The 20,552-nt window shown below is 57.8% G+C and overlaps 1 protein-coding gene across 6 annotated transcripts; it reads left to right on the top strand.

The window, feature by feature from the left end:
- The first annotated feature begins 1,076 nt into the window (after positions 1-1,076).
- Positions 1,077-20,266, top strand: UNC13D (unc-13 homolog D). 6 transcript variants are annotated; one of them, XM_039562301.1, is made up of 32 exons: positions 1,077-1,337; positions 8,248-8,280; positions 8,534-8,641; positions 9,335-9,394; positions 9,629-9,695; positions 9,779-9,956; positions 10,086-10,130; positions 10,548-10,616; positions 10,846-10,915; positions 11,229-11,333; positions 11,603-11,695; positions 11,931-12,037; positions 12,257-12,374; positions 12,933-13,057; positions 13,326-13,416; positions 13,692-13,748; positions 13,835-13,932; positions 14,167-14,218; positions 14,510-14,640; positions 14,917-15,037; positions 15,625-15,765; positions 15,924-16,022; positions 16,392-16,598; positions 16,772-16,840; positions 17,143-17,222; positions 17,441-17,546; positions 17,621-17,692; positions 17,815-17,898; positions 18,170-18,290; positions 18,887-19,010; positions 19,291-19,490; positions 19,583-20,266. In XM_039562301.1, the coding sequence occupies exons 2-32, from the start codon at positions 8,248-8,250 to the stop codon at positions 19,684-19,686; spliced, it is 3,135 nt and encodes a 1,044-aa protein (XP_039418235.1). In that variant the 5' UTR covers positions 1,077-1,337; the 3' UTR covers positions 19,687-20,266. The 6 variants fall into 6 exon arrangements, with proteins under 6 accessions (XP_039418235.1, XP_039418234.1, XP_039418236.1 ...); XM_039562300.1 differs by lacking the exon at positions 1,077-1,337 and adding an exon at positions 2,713-2,789; XM_039562298.1 differs by lacking the exon at positions 1,077-1,337 and adding an exon at positions 6,017-6,176.
- Positions 20,267-20,552: the final 286 nt, after the last annotated feature.

The following is a 20,552-nucleotide window of genomic DNA, read 5'->3' on the forward strand; positions in this document are numbered from 1 at the left end:
GGAACAATTGGTGTTGGATCCTTCGGCAGAGGCAGATTTTTCCACCACCACCACCATCTACAGTTCTGTCTCTTTGATGTGACTTGGGCTCTTCACTTGAGAAGTCTCTCCCTGCCCCTGCTGCTGGGAAACGTGGCTGTTTCCCTCCTTTGGGGAGTGTGGGGTAACTGGGTATTTCCAAAGTGCTTTGAGATCTTGTGCAAAGAGGTGTTGCTGCAGGAACCGCAGGTGCTACTGACAGATTTCCTACTGTCAGCCCTGAAATCTTGGTGCTGTCCCTGGGGGCTGGGGAAGGCCTTTACCTTAGAAGGATTACCCCATCCTTAGGGATTAAGGATCCTTACCCTGGAAGGGTTGCCCCGTCCTGTGTGTGCTTGCCCGGGGTTGCTTCCAGACAAAGGAAGAAACAGAGCCCTCTTCCTCCACATCATTCTGCCCAGGTTTTACCTCAAGTGCTCCAGCTTCATGCGACCTATTCCCTAAAAACCATTATTTTGCATTAATTTCTTTCTGGCTGGGGGGATGCACTGAGCAGCCATAGGGACCAGGGTTAAGGCCACTTGGCCAGCACCTCCCTGTCCTCGGTGTGCCTTCTTCTGGAGATCATGAGGACTTCTCACCACTCACAGAGGTGTAGATGGTCAAACTGTGCCTCTGCCACATGATGGACACTGTGATTTATCAGCTCTGCCTCACAGCGCTGTCTCCCTTTGCAAGCACGGCTGGAGGTGGTGGGAGGCGTGGGGTGAAGTTTGGATCCAGCTGCTCCCGGAGCACCCAGGAGCAGAGCCAGGAGCAGAGCCAGCCCTCACTAGTGAGCAGCTCCTGTCGCATCACAGGCACCTCCAGCTGTAAAGAACTGCCAGGGGTGTGTTGGAGGTGAGTTTTGCCAAGGCAGGCTGTGATCAGGAGGAGTTTCAGGTTAGAGCTGCACAGAAAAGCCCAAGTGACAAATGTGAGGTTTGTGGGTGGGGAGGAAACCCTGGGATGTGCAGGGTGGGGATCTTTATTTCAGTCAAGGCTCTCTCAGCAGCCGTAGCAGCTGTTACTCACCTGGTCTGCTCTCTGGAGTGAGTCAGCTCCAAGAGACTGGAACCAGTATTTCAGCCCCCTCCTTGCTCAAGGGCTGGCCCTGTGCCACTGAGAGAGGCCCCAGCGGGACATGAAGTGGCCCACGTCACGGGGAGCAGGAGCACGGACTTGTACCTGCTGCTGCTGGCTGCCAGATCTCCCACCTCAGGTCCTCAAACGGACCAGGATCCCTCCCTGCTGGGTCCTCCCAACCCACCTGCCATTTCCTACACAACTCCTATGGTTTCCAGACGCTGGAGCAAAAGGTATCAGCTTGGCTCCATTTAGGAGCTCAGCTCAGCAAATCCCGTCTTTCTAAACTTTTCCTTTCCCTTGTTCAACTTGTGTCTCTTCCTTCTCCTCCTCCTCCTCCTCCTCCTCCTTTTCCATGTACTTTGCTCTGTGAGGGCTGGGCTCTGGCTGGGACACACTGCCTCTCCCCTTGGCCCAGCCTGACTGCAATAATATTCCATGTTTTGGCATGTCCCTCTGGAATGTGGGGGCAGTGGGAGGGGTTGTCCTTCAGCCTCCTCCCATCATCCAAGCTTGTGGAGCTTGGTGGGCTCCTCAGGGGCTTTGGCAAGGGTGTGGGGAGAACTGTTGGTGGAAAAGCCATGGGGAGAATGCTTTGTGCTGAAGCTGGTCAGTATTTGGTGTCTGTGCTCCGGATTAACCTGGTTCATGGGCACCATGGGGGCATGGAGGTACCTGGGTGTCAGCCCCAAGTTCTTCCACCTTCACAAACATTCCCCTGGCCCCTCCTCAGCTCAGGCACATGCTGTAGGTCCTGCTTTTCTCAACTCAGCCCCCAAACCAGCAAATAAATTGGCTTTGAAATCTGTATCCCCCATTCACTGTCCTTGCAGTGAGGGGATGATAAATCCAGTGTCTGAAATGGAATTATCTCACTGGGAGAGGGAAGTGGAAGAAATACTTGCTGCATACACAGCACATGACAGTGATGGTGGAAACATTTTAAAGTGGTCACAAGGTGCTGTGAGGCAAATGAGAGACATCCAGGTCTACACATGAAGTCTGTGACCTCCTCAGATTCATCCTTGCACATCCCTGCGATGGAGCTGGCAGCTCTTGTGCCAAACCCCTGCTCCTGCACAGGGCTCCCAAGGGGAACAGAGCTTTCACAACTGCCCTGTCCTGTGTGGGTGGCTGGGAGTCCCCTTTGCTCTTCCCAGAAGGATGGAGTTTGCCTTGACATCCTTCTAAGATGCCCCAAATGAGGTGGGAGGTGCTGTGTGTTCCCCACTTCCTTCCCAGGTACCACCATCTTTTGGGAGGTGCCCCCAAAGTGCTCAGGAGAGCCTGTGGCAGGAGAGATGTGGGGTCAGGGCAGGAGTAACTGGAAGGCCCCACAGGAAGCAGGGAGGGGGGATGACTGACATCCCTCCCAGGTATGGAATCGTTGGCCCCACAGCACCCAGTGGGTCTCAGGGGGATTCCCCACCTGGGCAGCCCCAAAGAGGGAGAACAGGGATGTCTTTCTCATTTTGAAACCACCTTCCTCCCCCCCGCCTAGTGACTGCACTGTCCACCTTGCCAAAGCCTGGAAGGCACCACTGGGTTTTGCAGAGTCATTGGACCCGTGGTTAAAAGGAGAAGTGAGGGAGGGACATGTTGAAATCAGTTTTTTGACTATTTGCCCATTTCCATCCGAGAGATAAGGGTGAGGCCAGGCTGCGGCTTCAGGATCGAGACAAGAGGTAGGAGATAAACTGCTATTAATGCTGATGGAGAGTCCTTTCCTAACAGGTTTTCCTTTAAGGGGAAGATGATTCCCTATAAAGAAGGTGATGATGCTTGTTCTTTGGAGATCTGTTTTCTCAGCAGCCCCTACAACCCCATTCACCAGCGACCTGTGGACTTTAGTTATACCGGGGACAGGTATAAAGGGTTTTCCTTTAGGATGACTTCTTTTTAAAAGGAACATAAGGCTTCAGTCCATATTGTGCATAAATACGGTGGCTATTTTGGGAGGCAGACTGACAGTGTGGGAAGGGGGGGCTGTTGTGGGGAATGCCGACCCCCTCCCTCTGGAAAGTCCTGCCTCGGATGTCTGGGATGTTTTGCTAGTTGTCTGCCAGCGTGGGGAATGGAGTTTGCCAGGATTGTCTCTACTAACTAGAAATCCTTGCTCATTCTGGAGCTGCCTTTAGGGCTTCTCTTATTGTTTCCCGGACAAGGAGTAATTCGAGGTGCAAATACTGGAGCTTGGTGATTTTTGTCACCGGTATTTTGTGGAAGGGATGGCTGCTGGTAAAACCCGGGGGGGAAAAGGACCAAACAGCTCTCCCTTGGCACACAGAGAGGCTCAAATCCCTGTGATCCCTGCACTGAGTCCTGCCTAAGGACCGTGCTGGCCTCTGATGGGAGCTGAGTGCTGCCCACCCTGCCGGACTGTGCCTGAGCATTTCAGTGGGCATTGCAAACCAGGCAGTGGCCACCTGGGGAGCTGCTGGGGAAAGTGCTTTTAAACAGACTCTCCCACACTGCAGCTGAACTTTTCCTTTGTAAAGCCTGCACAACCCCAGCCCAGCCACCAGCTCCTGGCTGGAGGGTCACTGCCTGATGTTTAGCAATAGTTATGACTGGATTTTTTTTCTCCAGTGTTACAAGGAGGAAAGAAGTGGATTTGAGGACTGACTAAACTCTTTCAGCTGTTCTCTGTGCTGGTTGAGGCAAGAGACATCCTGACTGCTGTTATTTTTTGTTGGCAAGAAGCAGTGAAAGGTGTGAGCAGCTCAAGGATGCTGTGTCCGTGTCCTGCCTTCACCTCTGGGGTTGCTCTTTGCTGGGCCAGATTTTGCTTTTGCAATCAAAGCTAAAAGCAGAGATGACAGCAATGGTTTCCAAAGGCCATTGTGCACTTTTCTCTACTTCCCACTGACAACATTTTGCAGGGGAGCAGAGCACTGATGTCCCAGATCAATAAACTGCATTTGTGTGTGTCACGGGGCAAGAATCAGCTTCTCCACCACGTCTCCCTCCATCAGCAAGGGAGGAGATGCTTTTAAAGCTGTTTGCCCAAGGTGAGCCAATGGGAAAAGGCTGGATAAAGCCAAGGCTGAGGCTGGCAGGGCTGGGTAAGCACCTCTGAGCATCTCTGGCACCAAAGGGAACGGGCGTTCTCACTACATGTGGGGTGAGGAGGGGGCTCCAGTGCCAAACTGGGGAGTGCACAAGAAAGGGTTCTGAAGCCCAGTTCCTTGGGGCGCCCAGTTCCTTGGGGCACCCAGTTCCTGGGGACAGTTACCAGAGCCCTCCTGTCAGGGGAGACAGCAGAAGTGTAACAAGCAGCTTTTTTCAGACCTCAGGGGACAAGGCTGACAAATCACAGGAGTGGATTTCAGCTTTTTGGTGTCTCACTGTATCTCTGGATTATTTTTCTGTAGATTATCTTGGCATCCCTCTGCCCTGGCAATTCACTGTGTTTATGTTGTGCAGCCCCTCTTGGCCCCAGTCCTGTACTGGTTGACCTGGATAAAGAAAATCTGCCCCCCACATCAACCCCCTGCCTGTGCTCTCAGCCCTTTGTCCATCTCCTGGTCCTGCAACCTCAGGGAACCCTTTTGCCATTATCACCTGCTCTTACAGGGTTCCAGGGCAAAGGGAAGGTCCTAAACTAACCTGCCTCAACTGAAGGACTGGATGAGTGCAAGGCTGGAAGGGCCTGGCTGCCTGCCCTCCTCCTCTCGCAGGGATGCTGCTGCCAGCATCCTCCTGCAGCCGTGCTTGGAGCCAGTGTGCTCTGGGTCTCTGTGCTGATGGACTCTGACTCCTTCCCTGCTGTTAAGGAGACAAACTTTCCAGTGCAGTTTCCATGGTCATGGTTTCCTGTTTGGATTCAGCACAAATCCCTGAGTGCCTGCACAGTACCACTGATCCCAGTGTGGAGCCACTGCTGCCTGTGTTACAGCTGAAGCACCTTTTTAATGGCTTTTGGACCTTCCAGGGGACAGAAAGAGGCTGGGAACACAGCACAGGGCCTGTGGCTCCTCAGCAGCCCCGGCAGGGACACCAAACCCCAGCAGTGACACTGAGCATGGGCTGTCATCCTTGTCCTTCCCCGGCCTGTGGGTCCGGCCGCTGAGCAGCAAATGCTTGTGCAGCTCAAGAGCTCCTCCAAAGCCCAGGCCGCTCTCAGCTGTGTCTGTAGGCACAACAGACACCCAGGAGCAAGCTGGCTCTTCCCCATGCCATCTCCTGATGCCCAGCCAGGCCTTCCCCCACCCAGTTTGTTATCAGTGAGAGCATCCTGATAGGGATCTGCGAGGGGAGGGCACGGCTGCCGGTCTGTGACAGGCAACTGCCTGGCAGGTTCCAATCAGATAAAGCGTTTACAAGAATGAAAGCTGATAGTAAAGAACAAATTTTCAACTTCATTTCTTGCTGCTTTTTTTTCTCAGTAGCTCTTTCTGGACAGCCCATTTGGGGAAAAGGTCACAGGCCCTTTCTCGGTGCTGTTTTTGGCTCTTTACTGCATCTGTTCTCAGCCCAACCTTGTGCAACGCTCCTGGGTGTTGCAAGGACTTCTCACCCCGCAGCTTTTGCATGGGGTTTCAAATCCCCTCCACCCCCCGGGGCTGAAGACCCCCCCTGCTTTCTACAAGGTCCCTGTCTGTGCTCTCAAGGTGCTCTCAAGGCACGATGGATCCAAAAGACACCTTGGAGCCCAGATCCTTCTTGTTGCCTCCACCAATCCTCTCCATCTCCCCTTCCCCTGCTGGCCTTAGCCTTCTCAGGACTATTTCTCTCCACTTACTCCCAATTCCAGGCTCATAAGCAATAGCAGGGACTGGATGTGACACCTTCCTTTTGCCCCCAGCCCATGTGTGCCACACAGTCCCCATGCTGTGGGGACGCCGGGGCGCCTGCGTCCCTGGGGTGCTCTGGAAGGAGCCCTGAGCACGTTTCCGCTTTGCTAAAATGGCCACGCCGTGATAAGGTCTGTGGTTTCCTCCTCTGAGCAAGCGAGGGAGGCCACAGCTTCAGGCAGAGCTGCAGCCCTGCCCCACGCTCAGCCTCCCCCTGAGATGGATCGTGCTGGTGGGAGCCCCCAGGGGACCCTCCCCGGGGAGGAGAGCCCCGAGGTAGGTGGCTCTGAGCCCGGGGGGCTGGGGAGAGCATTTGGGGTGCGATGGCACCAGGCAGGGTCAGGGTGGCTGTGCCCAGGGGACCCGGGGGGGCAGCGCTGGCTGCTGAGGCTGTAAAAGGGGAATGAGAGAAAAGGGGCCGAGGCCACGTCCTGGGTGTGATGCTTTGCCAGGGTCACCAAGGGATGGGGGTACCATACCCATGTAAATGTGCACCCCAGGGTGAGTACGGGGTCAGCTGCAGCTCTGTGCCCCCACTGAGGGTCCCCTTTTAGCTTGGCTATGGCTTCCCCGCCCCCTCCCAGCCCCTCTGGGCTCTCTGCTGCCAGCAGCTCCCCCAAGCCCTGCTCTGGGCCATCCCAACCTGACGCACTTCCTCTGTGTCCCTGCGTCTGTTCCCATGAGATGGGACCCACAGCTCTGCTGGGAGCACGAGGGCACAGTCCCCCGTGTTGGACTCCTGGGATGATCTGTCCTGGTGGACTTGTCCTCCCTCTCGAGCACGCCTGTCCCTGCAGCCCTCACTGCTGCAGCTGCTGGGGTGGGCTGATGCCGGTGGCTGTATCTAGACCCGGATTTAAGCAACACTCCTGGATTTGAGCTGGGTTCTTGGCATGGGGATTAGCAGCAGTAAACATGTCCTGGTGGCTCAGCTCAGCTTTAGCTTAACCAGTCCCGTGTGCACATGGGAGCATGGAGCAGATCCCGCAGCGTGTCCGGGGGCAGAAGGGAACAGCAGGGAGCTGCTCCCAAAACCAGCAGGGATTCCTCCCCCTGCCCTCCTGTGCTGCCCCATTGCTGGGCAAGGAGCAGATGCTCGTGTCTTGCTGATAAATAACAGCAGCAGAGAAATAAAATCCTTTTTCTGTCCCCTCTGCACTTGTGACCTTGCCATGGGGCAGTGCTGACTGTGGGGATGCTGAAGGATTTGGGATGGGGCCATGTCCCCCATGCCTTGGCACAGGCAGGACAGTGCCAGCAGCAGCAGAAGGTGGATGGTCCCTGGGCAGGGGCAGGCTGGGACCCTCCTGAGTGCAACAGGTTTCCCTTTCACAGGGGCTGCTGCCCCCAGCACTCACCAGTGGGTACAAGAAGGGATGTGGAGGCAGGTGGGAGAGAAGCAGCTCAAGGGTTAAACTTGCCAGGGCCGGAAGGGTTGAATTCAGTCCAGATGGCCGGGGGATTATGCCAGCCCTAGATTTGCCATAAGCAAATGTTAATGTTCAAGCTCAGGGTTGGTTTATTTTTTTCTGTTAGGGGTATCCTAAGGTCACTTTGGGGCCTGGGCTGACCCACAGGTAGGACTTGTCCATCCATCCATCCACCCATCCATGCATCCATCCATCTCTACCAGCCCTGGATGAGCAGGTGCTGGGACCATGCTCTGCAAATGCCTCTCAGCCCAGAAAAGCCCAAACTCATTTTAAAAACTTCTGTTACATTTTTTGGTGTCACCCCTTGTATTCCCAGAGGCTCCAGTGCCAGGACCAGTAGCAGATGGCACAGGGACACTGGTCCCCTTCCTCTGGTGGTGTCACCGCTTGGATTTAATTCTCGTTTGGAAAGTCAGTGCTGTTGCTGGTCACCCTTCATGTGGGGAATGAGCAGTGCACCTTTGCAGCTTTCAGAGATTTGCAGCAGTGCACCAAATCCTGATGGCTTTTGGCATCTCCCTGCCCAGCCTGGAGCTCCTCACTGTGCTCTGGCCCCCTGCCCTGTGCCTCAGCTGCTTTGCTCTCCAGCCTGGTGCTGCTGGAATGAGCAGCTCTAGGGGGTGAGAGGTGGGTGGTTGGCTTTTAAAGCCTCCTGGGGGTAACCCCAAGCTGCTGTTGCCACCCTTGCAGCCCCCTCCTCAATTAATGGGGCTGGGGGGGAAGCCCCCCGTGCTGCCCTGCTGGTGGGTGATTCCCCTCGGCTGTGGGGTGTCACAGCATCCTTTGGGACATCCCACCCTCATGTGCTGTGGGTGAAGCCACCCCGTCCTGGCTGCCCTGCCTTGTCCGGCCGCGATTTCCTCCTCAAACCACGCTCGTGATGGGAAACCTCTCTGCTTCTCTTCTCTCCCCAGATGGATCTGTCCCACCGGTTCTCCAAGGACGAGGTACGAGCGTGGCCCTGCTGTGGTCTCCCTTGGTGGTGCTGGAGGGGGTGGCAGTGCTGCAGGGGCCTGGGGACATGGCTCAGCTCCTGGAGATGCTCCCCAGGGACAGCCGGTGTGGGCGGGCAGGGCTGGATGCAGGGGGTGCCAGGAGCTCAGGGAGCTGTGAGGAGGAAGTCTGCTGATCCTGGGGGATGCACGGAGCATGTCCCCACTGGCTGTCCCCACACGAGGTGCCAGCACTGTCCCCCCACAGCTGGCCCTGCTCTACGAGGAGGTTCTCTACACCATCCGGCACCGCCTGGGCAAGCCCGAGCAGCAGCACATCGGGGACTCCCAGGAGCTCTACTCCTACGTGCAGAAGGTGTGTCCCTTCCTGACAGGGTCCCCAAAACCTGGTCCCTGACACATCCATCCTCCCAGCTACAGGGGATGGTGGGGGTCTGTTATGCCCCAAGCTCACTCAGTGGGTTTTTAAATGGGCTTTGTTTTACTCTGGTGGTTCACAAGAGACCACAAAATTCTCAGGAGGCTGAATAACAAACTTTCACTTGCAAACTTGAGAATATTAAAGCTGAATAAGGTTGTGCTTTCCATGTGCCAGGGGCTTGGGCTTGACCAGAGGCTCCAGGAGCTAGGATGTGGAAGTGCCCCATCCCACCTGCTCAGAACTTGCCCTGACTCCACACACACACTTTCTCTCTGGTTGTTTGGAGACAATAATCATTCCTCTGGGCCCTACAGGGTCACTCAGAGGGAGCTCTTAACAAGCACCATAAAAGATGCAGCAGCAGCATCCAGCTGGAGGGCTGGGAGCAGCCTGTGGCTGGGAAATGTTAGCCCTGGGGAGAAGTGTTTATCTTAGGCTGGGGATGGTGGGAAGAAGGCTCTCCCTCAAGGGCTTTCAGCTGGTCCCCAGCCTTCCTGCCGGGCTCTTTGCTGCTCTCCTCTCTCCTCGGGCTGCAGCTGGCTCCCAGGGAGCAGCAGGAAGCCCCTGGCTGCTCTCCAGCCCCTGTTAACAGGGCAGCATCCATCAGCAGCCCCGATATCCACACAGGCTTTTGGCATGGACGCAGAGGAGCACAGTGTCATCATGCAGAAGGTCATGGAGCTGGAGGTACAGTGTCCCCAGTATGCAGCTGGGGTGGTGCTGGGTGGCTGCAGTGCCTCTGAGCCCCTGTGATTGTGATTTGGGGTGCCCTGGGGTTGTCACTGCTTGGGTGGGAGCTGATGGTGTGGTCCTGCTCAAGCCCCATCCTTCCTTGCAGGGTTGTTCCTTCCTGGCAGGGTTGATCCTTCCTCACAGGGTTGGTGACCCCACACATTAGTAGCTATTTCTTCATTTTTCCAGAGCCCCATTTACTGCCTGAAAGCCACTGTGAAGGAAGCCAAGGGGATTTTGGGTAAAGACGTCAGCGGTAAGTGGAGACGGGTGGGTGTCCTGTGGGAAGAGGGGCAGCTGCTCCTCCCGAGTGGAATTCCCACACCTCCGCCCTCGCAGGACTCAGTGACCCCTACTGCCTGCTGGGCATCGAGGTCAGGAGCCAGGAACCAGCCCACCCCGACCACAAGAAGAGGATGAAGGCAGTGGTCAAAGACCTCATCCCTGAAGACCAAATCCATCGCACCCAAGTCATAAACCAGACCCTCAGCCCGGTGTGGAACGAGACGTTCATCCTGTAATCCAGCCCCACCCCTTGGCTCTGCTCTCCGGGGGGGTGCAGGGGGAGGCCGGGGCTCTTGGGTGTGGATGGAGGGTTCACCACTGGTATGTTACTCGAGTAACAGCATCCCCTGGTGCCTTGCAGGGAGTTTAAAGATGCGGAGACAGCCAGCTTCCACCTGGACATGTGGTGAGTGACAGCATCCCAGTGACCCCGGGACCCTGCCCCGAGGGTGTTCTGCCTCCTGGGAGAATCCCTGGGGTGTTCCTTCAACCTGCACCCTTTTAAAGGCCCAGAAAGCAGCTGGGGACCCCTTTCCCCATCACCTTCTGTGGAGCAGTGCTCAGTGCAGGATGTGACCTGTGCCAGGAGAGAAAACCCAGGCTGGCTGTGCCCAGGCAGGGCTGGTCCTAAGCCCTGGTTTAATTTATGGAGAGAAGCCACGCGCTCGCAGATTTGGGCTGGGTTTTGGGATGGCCTCAATCCTGACACTTCCCTGCTCCTGTACTTTCCCTTCTCCACTGTCATTGCAATTCCCTGCTCTGTTTTTCCCTCATCTGGGTCTCCCCCTTCCCCCGCGGTGGGTTTTGCCTCCCGTCCTCGCAGGGATTCAGACGTGGTGGAGTCGATGCGGCACAAGCTGGGGGAGCTGACGGACCTCCACGGCCTCAAAAGGTTGGTGCCGGTGTGGCCCCAAGGCTGCTGAGGAAAGAGGGGGTGGAAAACGTTTATTTGCCTGCTGGATTTTAAAAATCGCCTTTGGAAGGAGGGAGGGAGGGAGGGAGGGAGGGAGGGAGGGAGGGAGGTGGGGTGGCAGGTCTGTGTCACCCTTCTGCATCCCGAGCACGGCCGGGTCACAGCTGCAGGACACCTTCCCACCCCATCCTTTGTCTGTGCCTTTCAGGATCTTCAAAGACGCTCGAAAAGACAAAGGGCAGGACGATTTCCTGGGGAACGTGGTGGTGCGCCTGAAGGTGAGCGCCCAGTGCATCCCCTCCTCCAAGGGGCTCCCCAGGCGCCAGTTCAACCTCCCGGGATCCGGGCAGGATCCCAGCCCTGTGGCAGCACCCAGCACAGCCTGGATCCTGTCTCAGAGCCACGAAGTGATGTCAGGTCCCTCACTGTGCCACAGTCATTCCAACACGCTCAGTCACTGTATATCCTGTATTTTTAATCCAATCTCCTGCTCCATGAACGCAGTGGGATGAAGATCCCCTGGGCTTTGAATGAGATCCTTCTCCTGGGAAGGCTGCCCACGGCTTCCCCCTTGTCCCTCTGTGCCCGCAGGACCTGCACTGCTGGAATGACCATTGGTACCAGCTGGAGCCACGGACAGAGACTTATCCCGACCGGGGACACTGTCACCTGCAGTTCCTACTGACTCACAAGAAGGTGGGATGGAATGGGAAGAGGGGTCCTTTCCCATTGCCTGGGCAGGATGGGACAGCTGCCTGTCCCTTGGGGCTTGTCTGGGGCCTGCCCCAGGAGCAGAGGTGCCAGCACCAGGGTCTGCATGAGCTGGACCCTCCCCAGACCCTGCTCCTGGTGCACCTGCAGCCCTTGGCTCTCCAGGCTCACTTTTTGGGTGCTGTGTCCCCACTGTGACAGTGTCCCTGTGTGTCCAGGCAGGTGATGGTTCTCTCTGCCTTGTCTCTTTCCAGAGAGCCACCACGAGCAGCCGGACACAGCCAAGCTACACCGTCCACCGCCACCTCCTGCAGCAGCTGGTGTCCTACGAGATCCTCCAGCACCAGGTACCACCAGTGCTGGTACCAGCACCAGAATCAGCCCTCCAGCAGCTGGGCTGGGGGAGAGCTTCCTTTGCAGCCCACACCCCGACACTTGTGTGATGGGAATGAGGGTCAGGATGGTGCCAGGCATCCTTCTGGGGCTCCCATTCCTGCAAATACACCCCACCATGGTGCCTGTCCCCCTCCTCGCTCATCCTGTCTTGCTCCAGGACACATTCCCCTCCCCCTTTCCCCCCAGCAGGCCGGCAGCACCTCCTGGGACGGGGAGCTGAGCAGCCACGCCAGCACCGTGCTGTACCTGCACGCCACACAGAAGGACCTCTCCGACTTCCACCAAGACATGGCGTGAGTACCCCACACCCAGGGAGCCCCAGTGCAGCACCTGGGGGGTCAAGGGCCCCAAAACCTTCCCTGGGACCATCTGGCCATAGCTGGTGTGTCCCATGAGCTCAGGTGTTGCCCCCAGGACACCTGGGTGCTGCCCCTGTGATCCCAGCTGTGGCTGTGGCTGGCCCCTGGTGCCCCCAGCCCCAGGGGCTCAGCCAAGCCCTCCTTCCTCCCCAGGCAGTGGCTGGCCTACAGCAAACTCTACCAGAGCCTGGAGTTCAACAGCAGCTGCCTCCTCCACCAGATCACCAGCATCGAGTACCAGTGGGTGCGGGAGCGCCTGAGGCCAGAGCAGGTGAGGGGGCTCCAGCACCACGTGCGGGGTCAAAGATCAGGGGAAGGTGCCCCAGGCACCCAACCCTGAGCCTCTCCTCCCAGGAGCTCCTGGGGCTGTTTCACTCCCAGTGTTCCAGGAAGGGCAGGAGGTTGTGGGGTACAGGGGTGCCAGGGTGTCTGCAGGGCATTTCCCAGTGCTTTGTTCCCCCTCTCTGTGAAGAACCCCTTACCCTTTGCACTGACATCCTCCTCCTCCATCCCTGCCATCAGGTCAATCCCAACCCCCTGCAAAACTCAAACATGACCCAATTTCTGCTTCTCCCAGCCTGTTTTCCCAGAGCATCCCTGCACCCTGCTGAGACACTGAATTTTCCATGCATAGCAATGAGGTTTAAGCACAAAGCTCAGTTCAGCCCCTCCAGGGAGAAGCTACCAGAGACATCAGGGGTTTTCTCCCATTCCTGGAGCAGGCTGGAAAGGAACGGGAGCACCAGCTCCCTCCACTGTGGTGCCATGGTCCTGCCAGCATCTCCCTGTCACTGAGGAGGACAGTGCATGTTTCCTTTCTTCTCCTCAGAAAGCAGAGCTGGCCGAGTCCTTCCAGTCCTTGCTGACCTACGGGGTCTCCCTCATCCGTAGGTTCCGCATCATTTTCCCCCTCTCCGTGCCGAGGTCCACGGAGAGGCTCCAGTCCCTGCTGCGGTGAGTTGGGCACTGGTGCCAGCTGTGTGTGGGGTCCTGTGGCTTGGCCACTGTAATGGCCAAGCCCCTGAGCTCGAGCAAAACCAGTGTGAGCCCTTCCTCCCCTGTCTAGGCTGCTGTGACACTTGTCCTGTCCCATCCCTCAGCCTGGGCTCCCTGTGGGGAATGTCACTGGGAGGGGAAGTCTGTTTGGGCTGTCTCTCTGGGGGAAGAGGTGTTTGTTTCTCATGGCAGGTGCTGGGTTTCACTCGAGGTTCTCACTTTGTAGGGTCCTGGTTCAGATGTGCAAAACAAAAGCTTTCCGTGAGCTCTGCACACCCAGCCCTGACCTTCCCCAGATGGTCTCCACAGCTCTGAAGGTACTGGGGGTCTCACCCACCCCAGCCCCCGCAGGGTGGGACCCTCTGGGTCTCCCTTCCCTTCCATCCCCTGCCCAATGCCCACAGCTCAGCAAATCCCCACGGATCACCATGGTGTGGGAAATACTCGCCCCTCTTCAACCTGGTGGCCCCAGCCTGTGGTTCCCACCACAGGTCCTCACCCCACCCAGGGGACAGGGAGAGTGAAGGGGGTGACAGAGCTGGCTTTGCTCCTCCTGCTTCCCTGCCATCCCACCAGGACTCCTCTCTTGCAGTCAGGCACCACGGAGTGGTTTCACATGCAGAAGCAGCACCTCAAGCCCATGGTGAAGGTCAGTTCCCACCTCTGTCTCTCCGACACGATAAAGTCACCTCAAAATGTCTGAGCATCCAAAACAAGCTGTTCCTTCCTTTGCAGAGCATAGAGGAGAATAGCAAAGCCTTGTCCAAGCTCCTTCTGGAGGTAATAGAAGATCTCAAGCAGTGCCAAAAGATCTGGAATAAATTGTTCAGCACGTAGGTTTCAGTGCTTGATCTCGCCCCCATCCACCTTCCCTGGGGTCAAGAGTGACAGAGCACTTTGATGCCTCATTCCTTGGCCTTTGGGCTCCCCAGATGGGATCTTTGGTCCCATCTCTGCCCCTTAGAGCTTTGCTGTCCTCACCCAGGACGTGGCCCGGCAGGGTTTGCTGGGCTGCCTTTGCTGCGCTGGGGTTGGCAGGCTCCTGACTCCACGTTTCTCTCTTGCAGCAACCTGAAGCTGAATATCTTCTCCATTGCCTACCTGGAGCTGGAGAGCCTGGTGAGCAAGCCTGGGCTGCTCTGCCCTCGAGGAACTAAGGTCTAAAGACAGGCTGAGGTTTTTGGCCACCCTTCAGGAGGCAACTGCTTGTTGCAATCCTGGAAAGGGAGCAAGGGAAACTGCCTGTCTCTCCCTGTGCACCCATAGAGTGATGATGGTGACTATTTGACCCGACAAATCTTCTGAAATGCCACCCAAAAGGAATAGGAGTCCCCTGAGCTGACCCTGACTCCAGAAGGAGCCTTCCTGGCTGGACCTCACTGCGTCCCCCCCGTCCTTGCTCCCATTCAGGTTGCGGAGCATGTCCAGGAGCAGCTGCACAAGGTGGACAGCAGCATGTCCAGACCCACAGCTGAGAGCCTCTTTGATCTCTACAGGAAGCTGCAGGAGCTCTATGAGATGAAGGACTCCCTCTCAAGGAGGTATCCAAGCCCAGGAGAGGGGAGGCGCGGAAGGGAGGGATCGAGCAGTTAACTGACAGGATCTCCAGATCCTTCCCACACACCTACCTCACTAATTGCACCCCAGGCAGAGCAGGCTGTTGGTGGCTGGTGTCAATGGGAGCATCACCAGGAGAGTTTTGGGCTCATCTCTGAGTGGGGTTGGTGTGAGAGCAGGAGGAGTGATGTGAGAGCAGGAGGGGTGACGGCCCCGTGCCGCTGCTGTGCGGTTGGAGAAGCCGGTGCCTTCATCCCTAGGGATGGACCTCTGGCTCTGAGCAATTTCCACCAGTGGTTCGAGGAAGCTTTGCCCCTGTGGCTGCAGAAGGCCTACACCACCACGCTAGAGAGGGCTCAGAAAGCCATCCAGATGGACCAGGTAACGTGGAGAGGAGAAGTCTCCCTCCTCCCTTTGGGGACACTCCAGCTGTCCTCCATGCCTCACTGCTGTGCCTGGCTCACAGCACTGAGACCACCACATAGGTGCCTCTCGCAGCCCAGGAGCTCCTGGTTCCTCTCCCAAATGACATAACAAAGTATGTGGTCCCCTGGGCCAGATGATCCCACTCACCCTGGCCCCGCACAATGTCCCTGTGTCCCTTCCCTCGCTGCTCCCTGGCAGCCCGTGTGAGCTGAGGACCCTGCATTTGGGCCATGCTGTGAGAATCCCCTTTGCTTCCAACCTCTGGGAAGAGAGAAGAGAAGAGAAGGCAGCCATGAGGCCACAGGCTCCTCTCCCTGCTCTTCAGTGGGGTCCAGCAAAGCTGGGTTGGTTATGGAGGGAAACAGGGAGCTCATGCTGCTCTGTCCATCCTCATCTCCTCCACTCTCCAAAGTGGTTGTGTGGTGATGTTGGGATATAAGGAGCTGATGATGGGCCAGAGAGCCCCAGAGTAAAGAAGCAGCTCTGCTGCCTGGGATGGCATCTCTATATAAGGAGCTGTGTTTGCCTTCTCTGCCCCTCAGCTGAAGCCTTGCGGGTACCAAAAGCACAGCACATCCACTGTTGACCTGTCCACCTGCTACGCCCAGATCGTGACAACCTGGCAGCAGCTCAACTGGCCAGACCCTGACAAAGCCTTCATGATCATGGTCAATCTCCTGGAGGTTTGTACACCTGGGCACCAGCACCTGGAGTTTCCTCCTCCTCTTGGAGATGTGTCTCCTTGAAGGAGCCAGTACTCCCCAGTGATGTGGTTCCCTGAGCCCACGGTGGTCCCTGTGTTGCCTGGTTCAGTCCCGTTGGTTTCCTCTCTGTCCTGCAGGACATGTGCAAGATCTCCCTGATGTACTGCAAGCTCATCAAGGAGAGGGCTGAGGCTCTGTCGCTGAGTGAGCGGAACGAGGGCGAGGCAGCCAACAAGGTTGGTATTGCAACCTGTCCTGGTTTCTCCAGGAAAGGCAGGATTTGGCCCTGGTTTCTGGGCAGAGAGGGAGCTGAGCTGCTGAGAACCTAGCTGACATCCCCAGTTTGGGTTCCACAGGGACCAGTTGGCCATCAAAAGCCATAATCCTGGAAAATCAGGAGGGAAATGGTGTGAGCAGGGGGAGCGGAATGGGGATGGGGACACAGGTGAAGGTGAAAATGAGTATGGAGGTAGTGATGGAGATGGACTAGGGATGAGGATGGGGATGGAGATAGGAATGGCAATAGTGGTGGAGATCGCACTGGGGATGGGATGTGGGATGCTTCAGGGAGTGTGGACACCCTGAAGCAGACCCACCTTCCCCAGCTCTGCATCGTGGTGAACAACATCGAGCAGCTCCGGCTGCTGATGCTGAAGCTGCCGTCACAGCTGGACTGGGCCCAGCTGGAGCAGCGCATGAGGGGCGTCATCGACCCACAGCAGATCCAGAATGCTCTGCACAACCAGCTCAACAGCACCGTGGCCTGCCTGGACCATGAGGTCCGGGATGTGGTGCAAGCCCTGGCCACCAAGGTGACCACCTGCCTTTTGACCCCCCCCTTGGCTTTCACCTGGTGCAGAGCAGTTTCACCCAAGGTGTCCTGAAGCCCATAATGCTCCTGGGATGGAGACAAGGTGGAGCTGGGCATGGGGAGGCTGATGCAGAGGGCAGGGTCCAAGTCTCTTCCTGCATTTCTCCCTGGCAGCTGGAAAAGGGCATTGCCAGGCACATCCAGGAGCTCTCATCTTCCAGTGACACCCAGAAGCCTGAGGATGTAAGTATCTAGTCCAGCCCCTCCTGGACCATCTTTTTTGGGCAGTCTTTTCTTGCTTGGTGGAGGCCTCTGTCACCCTCCATCGCTGCTCCCTGCCCACGCCTGGGGCACAGGACACACCAGTGACGGGGCCCAGACCTCCACATGCTTCGCTTGATGCCTGTGTCAGCAGCAGGACCAGACCAGGCACAGCCTGCCCATGTTCTGTGGGAAGGAGCCCCTCTGGGATCCTCCCTAGCCTGCTTTGCCTTGCTGGACGCAGCCCCCCTGCCCTCCCCAATGCCCCTCTCCTCTTGCTGCAGTCCATCATCCCGCTCATGAAGTTCCTGGAGTCGGAGCTGCAGTACCTCAATGAGCATCTGGTCCAGGAGAACTTCAAAAGGTGACCAGGGCACTTGGGATGCACTGTGGCAGAGGCCACCAGTGTCACCATCCCTCGGGCAGGAGCATCCCCTCAGCTCCGTGTGGCTTGGGGCCATCCCACTTCAGGGCTGGCAGGATGAGGCACTTTCTGCTGGGGCTTTGCAAAGCCCTTCAGCTGAAGACCATCTCCCCAGCCCACCCCCTGGATCCTGCTCACAGCCTCCCTCTCCCCTGCAGCCTCCTCACTCTCCTGTGGCACCACACCCTGTCCGTGCTCTCAGCAGCAGGGGGGCCGCAGGTGCCCTCGGTCCAGCACTACCAGAGGCTGTTCTGTGCCCTGAAGGTACCAGGGGGAAGCAGGGGGTCCCTGGCAGGGACAGGGGTTTGGTTGGTGGCTGACAGCATCCTTGTCCCCAGAGCCTGGAGCTGTGCTTCCACGCCGAGGGCTGCGGGCTGCCGCTGGAGACCCTCCACACTGCAACCTTCCAGGTATGGGGATGGGGATGGGGAGTCCCCGTGGGTTCCTTTGGGAGGGAGGGTTGCCAGGGAGGACATCCCCAGGCTGTGGACCTGTCTGTGTGCTTGACCATCACCTCTTACCCTCCCCACAGACACTGGAGACTCACCTGGCCCTCTGCTCCGCCAGCAGCCGCAAACTCATCCAGAAATACTTCAGCAACAGGATCCAGCAGCAGGTAGGAGTCCAGATGGTGCTCCCAACCTCTTCCCGCATCCCACCCTTGCTCACAGGCCCTGCCTGTGGAAATGTGGAATTTCCTCCCAGTCCTGGGGCTGTTGGGGCAGGTTTTGCCACAGTGTTGAGAGGAGTGAGCTCAGTTGCATCCAGAGGATTCCAGCAAACCCTGGGTACCCCAAAATTCCTGCTCAGCCTCTGCCAGACCCTGTGCCTCCCCTCCATGATGAGGATGAAGGACAGCACCCTTATCCCTGTACCCCACTTTCCAGCTGGACACCAGCTCAGAGAAGTACGGGGCCGTGACCATCAAAGCTCTGTACCGGCCTTTGGAGCAGAAACTCCATGTGGAAGTGCTCAACGCCACCAACCTCATCCCACTGGACTCCAACGGTGGGTGTGGGTGGGCAGGGCAGCCCCACTGTCCCAGGACCCCCCTGGGTGGGCAGGGGAGCCCCACTGCCCCGGCACCCCCTGTCCTTGGTCCCTGGAATGCCCCAGTCAGGAGAGGTGCTGGCAGTGCTTGGACTCTCTCTCGATTTCTTTCTTTACCCAAGGAGGTGGATTTGGGGGAAAAGGGGGGTTATTGCACTGGTCCGGGGTGGTCCAGTGGGATGTGGCAGGCAGGACCAGGCAGGACACAGTACCCACATCCCACCGGCCAGCAGCCAGAGCAGGCGGCTTTTCTTCATCGTGCAAAGCAGTCGCGGATAAAAAGCCACATGAGCAGGGACCTGCTCGCGGTCCGGCTGCCGTTCGGGGAGATCTCCAGGAGAGGTCACTCCTCCTGCGGCCACCCGCGGCCGATCGCTGTGCGGGCGGGTTAGGGCGGCTCCCGCACCCTCCAGGAGCCCGGGCCGGGCTGGGGGTTGTGGTGGCAGTGCCCTGACCCCCTCCTGCAGCCACCCCAGTGTGTCCAAGCCTCCCCAGCCGGGTTCATCCCGGGGCAGAGGGGCATGGGGAAGGGGCTGATGTCTGCACCCCACCAGGCTCCAGCGACCCCTTCGTCCAGCTCACGCTGGAGCCCCGGCACGAGTTCCCCGAGGTGGTGGCCCGGACCACCCAGTGCAAGAAGAACGAGCTGCACCCCCTCTTCGATGAAGCCTTCGACTTGTATGTAGGGGCTGACGCCCAGCAGGGGCCCCCCAGTCCCCACAGCCCCTCAGGCTTCAACAGAGCCTCTGCCATGGGGCTGCTGCTCCAGGAACTGCGCCCTGTCCAGGGATTTAACCCCCTGCACCCCAGTGGGGTCCCCCCAAACACCGGGGAGGGTGCGGGGCTGCGCTGGGACCCTGAGTTTTGAGGGGTTTGGGTCAGTGTGGAGCATGGAAGGTTGAATTTTGGGACCGAGGGGGTGGGATGTGATGATCCCCAGCCTGCCGTGCCCCTGCAGCTTGATCCCCCCCGAGAAGTGTCGGCAGGAGGGGGCCTGTCTGCTGCTGACCGTGTTTGACTACGACGTGCTGGGGGCCAACGACCTGGAGGGCGAAGCCTTCTTCCCCCTGTGCCACCTGCCCGGCCTCGACACCGAGGAGGCTGACATGGGACGGGTGCCCCAGACCCGGCTCCCCCTCACCCACCCCAAGCCCACGGGTACGTGGTGCCACAGCCGGGCTGAGGCCCTGCAGCGTGGGGAGGGGGCTGTGGGGAGCATCTCCCACCATCACTCCCCTCTTCTCTGGCAGATGAGATCCTGCAGCTGCTGGAGTCCAGGAAAAGGGACAAAGAGGCTCAGGCCTTCGCTAAGCTCCGCAAGCAGCGAGCCAAGCAGTCCAAGGAGAGGGAGTGAGGGAGGGCCAGGAAGACGGCCCTGAAAGGCCAGCGGGACCACGGGACTTCTGTGGTGTTGGAGCCAGAACATCTGCAGGGAGTGTGGGGACAGAGGGGTCCCTGTGCCCGCCCCACCGCACCCGTCTCACCCCCACCTTCGGGCAGCAACGCTCCCGTGAGCCGTGGAGGGGGGACAGCTGGATTTGAGGGGATTTCTTGGCCTGCCTGGATTAGTAACACTACACGAGGGATGTGGAAGTGTGGCTGTCCCTGTCCATCCCTCTGGAGCTTGTCACTGCCAGTGCCGCATCTCCTGGCCGTGTCCCCACCCTTCCTGTCTGCAACACAACTGATTCAGGCTGGGGACAGCCATGGCCAAACCAGCCTTCATTTTTTTTTTTTAATTTTTTAATTTCTTTTTCCCCTCATTTACTTGTGGATAAGCCTCTTATTTTAAATGAAAAGCCACAAAGCTGATGCGTGGGCTGACTCTGTGCTTTGGGGCAGTGGCCCTGTGCTGGGAGCAGCAGCACAGTGGGGTGGGACATGGCATTTGAGGTGCTGAATTTCTCCTTTTTTAAAAATGTGCATCGCTTTTGTGTCTGTTTGGTTTGGTTTTTTTTTTATTTTACCACCAATTTTATCGACCTTCTGGAAGCCTGGGATCCTGCTGGAGCCTGGGCAGCAATAAAGAGCATCACAGCCCTAGCAGCCAAAGCAGGAGACATTTTGGGCAGCTGACAGCCCAGACATGGGATGCCGATCCCTGGCATCACCCCCAGCCTGTGCCAGGGACCTGGGTCCCTCTGGAAGTGGTGAGAAGCTCTGCAGGGTGCATCCATGTGGGGTGACCCAGTGTGACAGCAAAAATGCCTGGCAGGGCAG

Source organism: Corvus cornix, chromosome 18 (genome assembly GCF_000738735.6).
Source record: "Corvus cornix cornix isolate S_Up_H32 chromosome 18, ASM73873v5, whole genome shotgun sequence".
Lineage (NCBI taxonomy): Eukaryota > Metazoa > Chordata > Aves > Passeriformes > Corvidae > Corvus > Corvus cornix.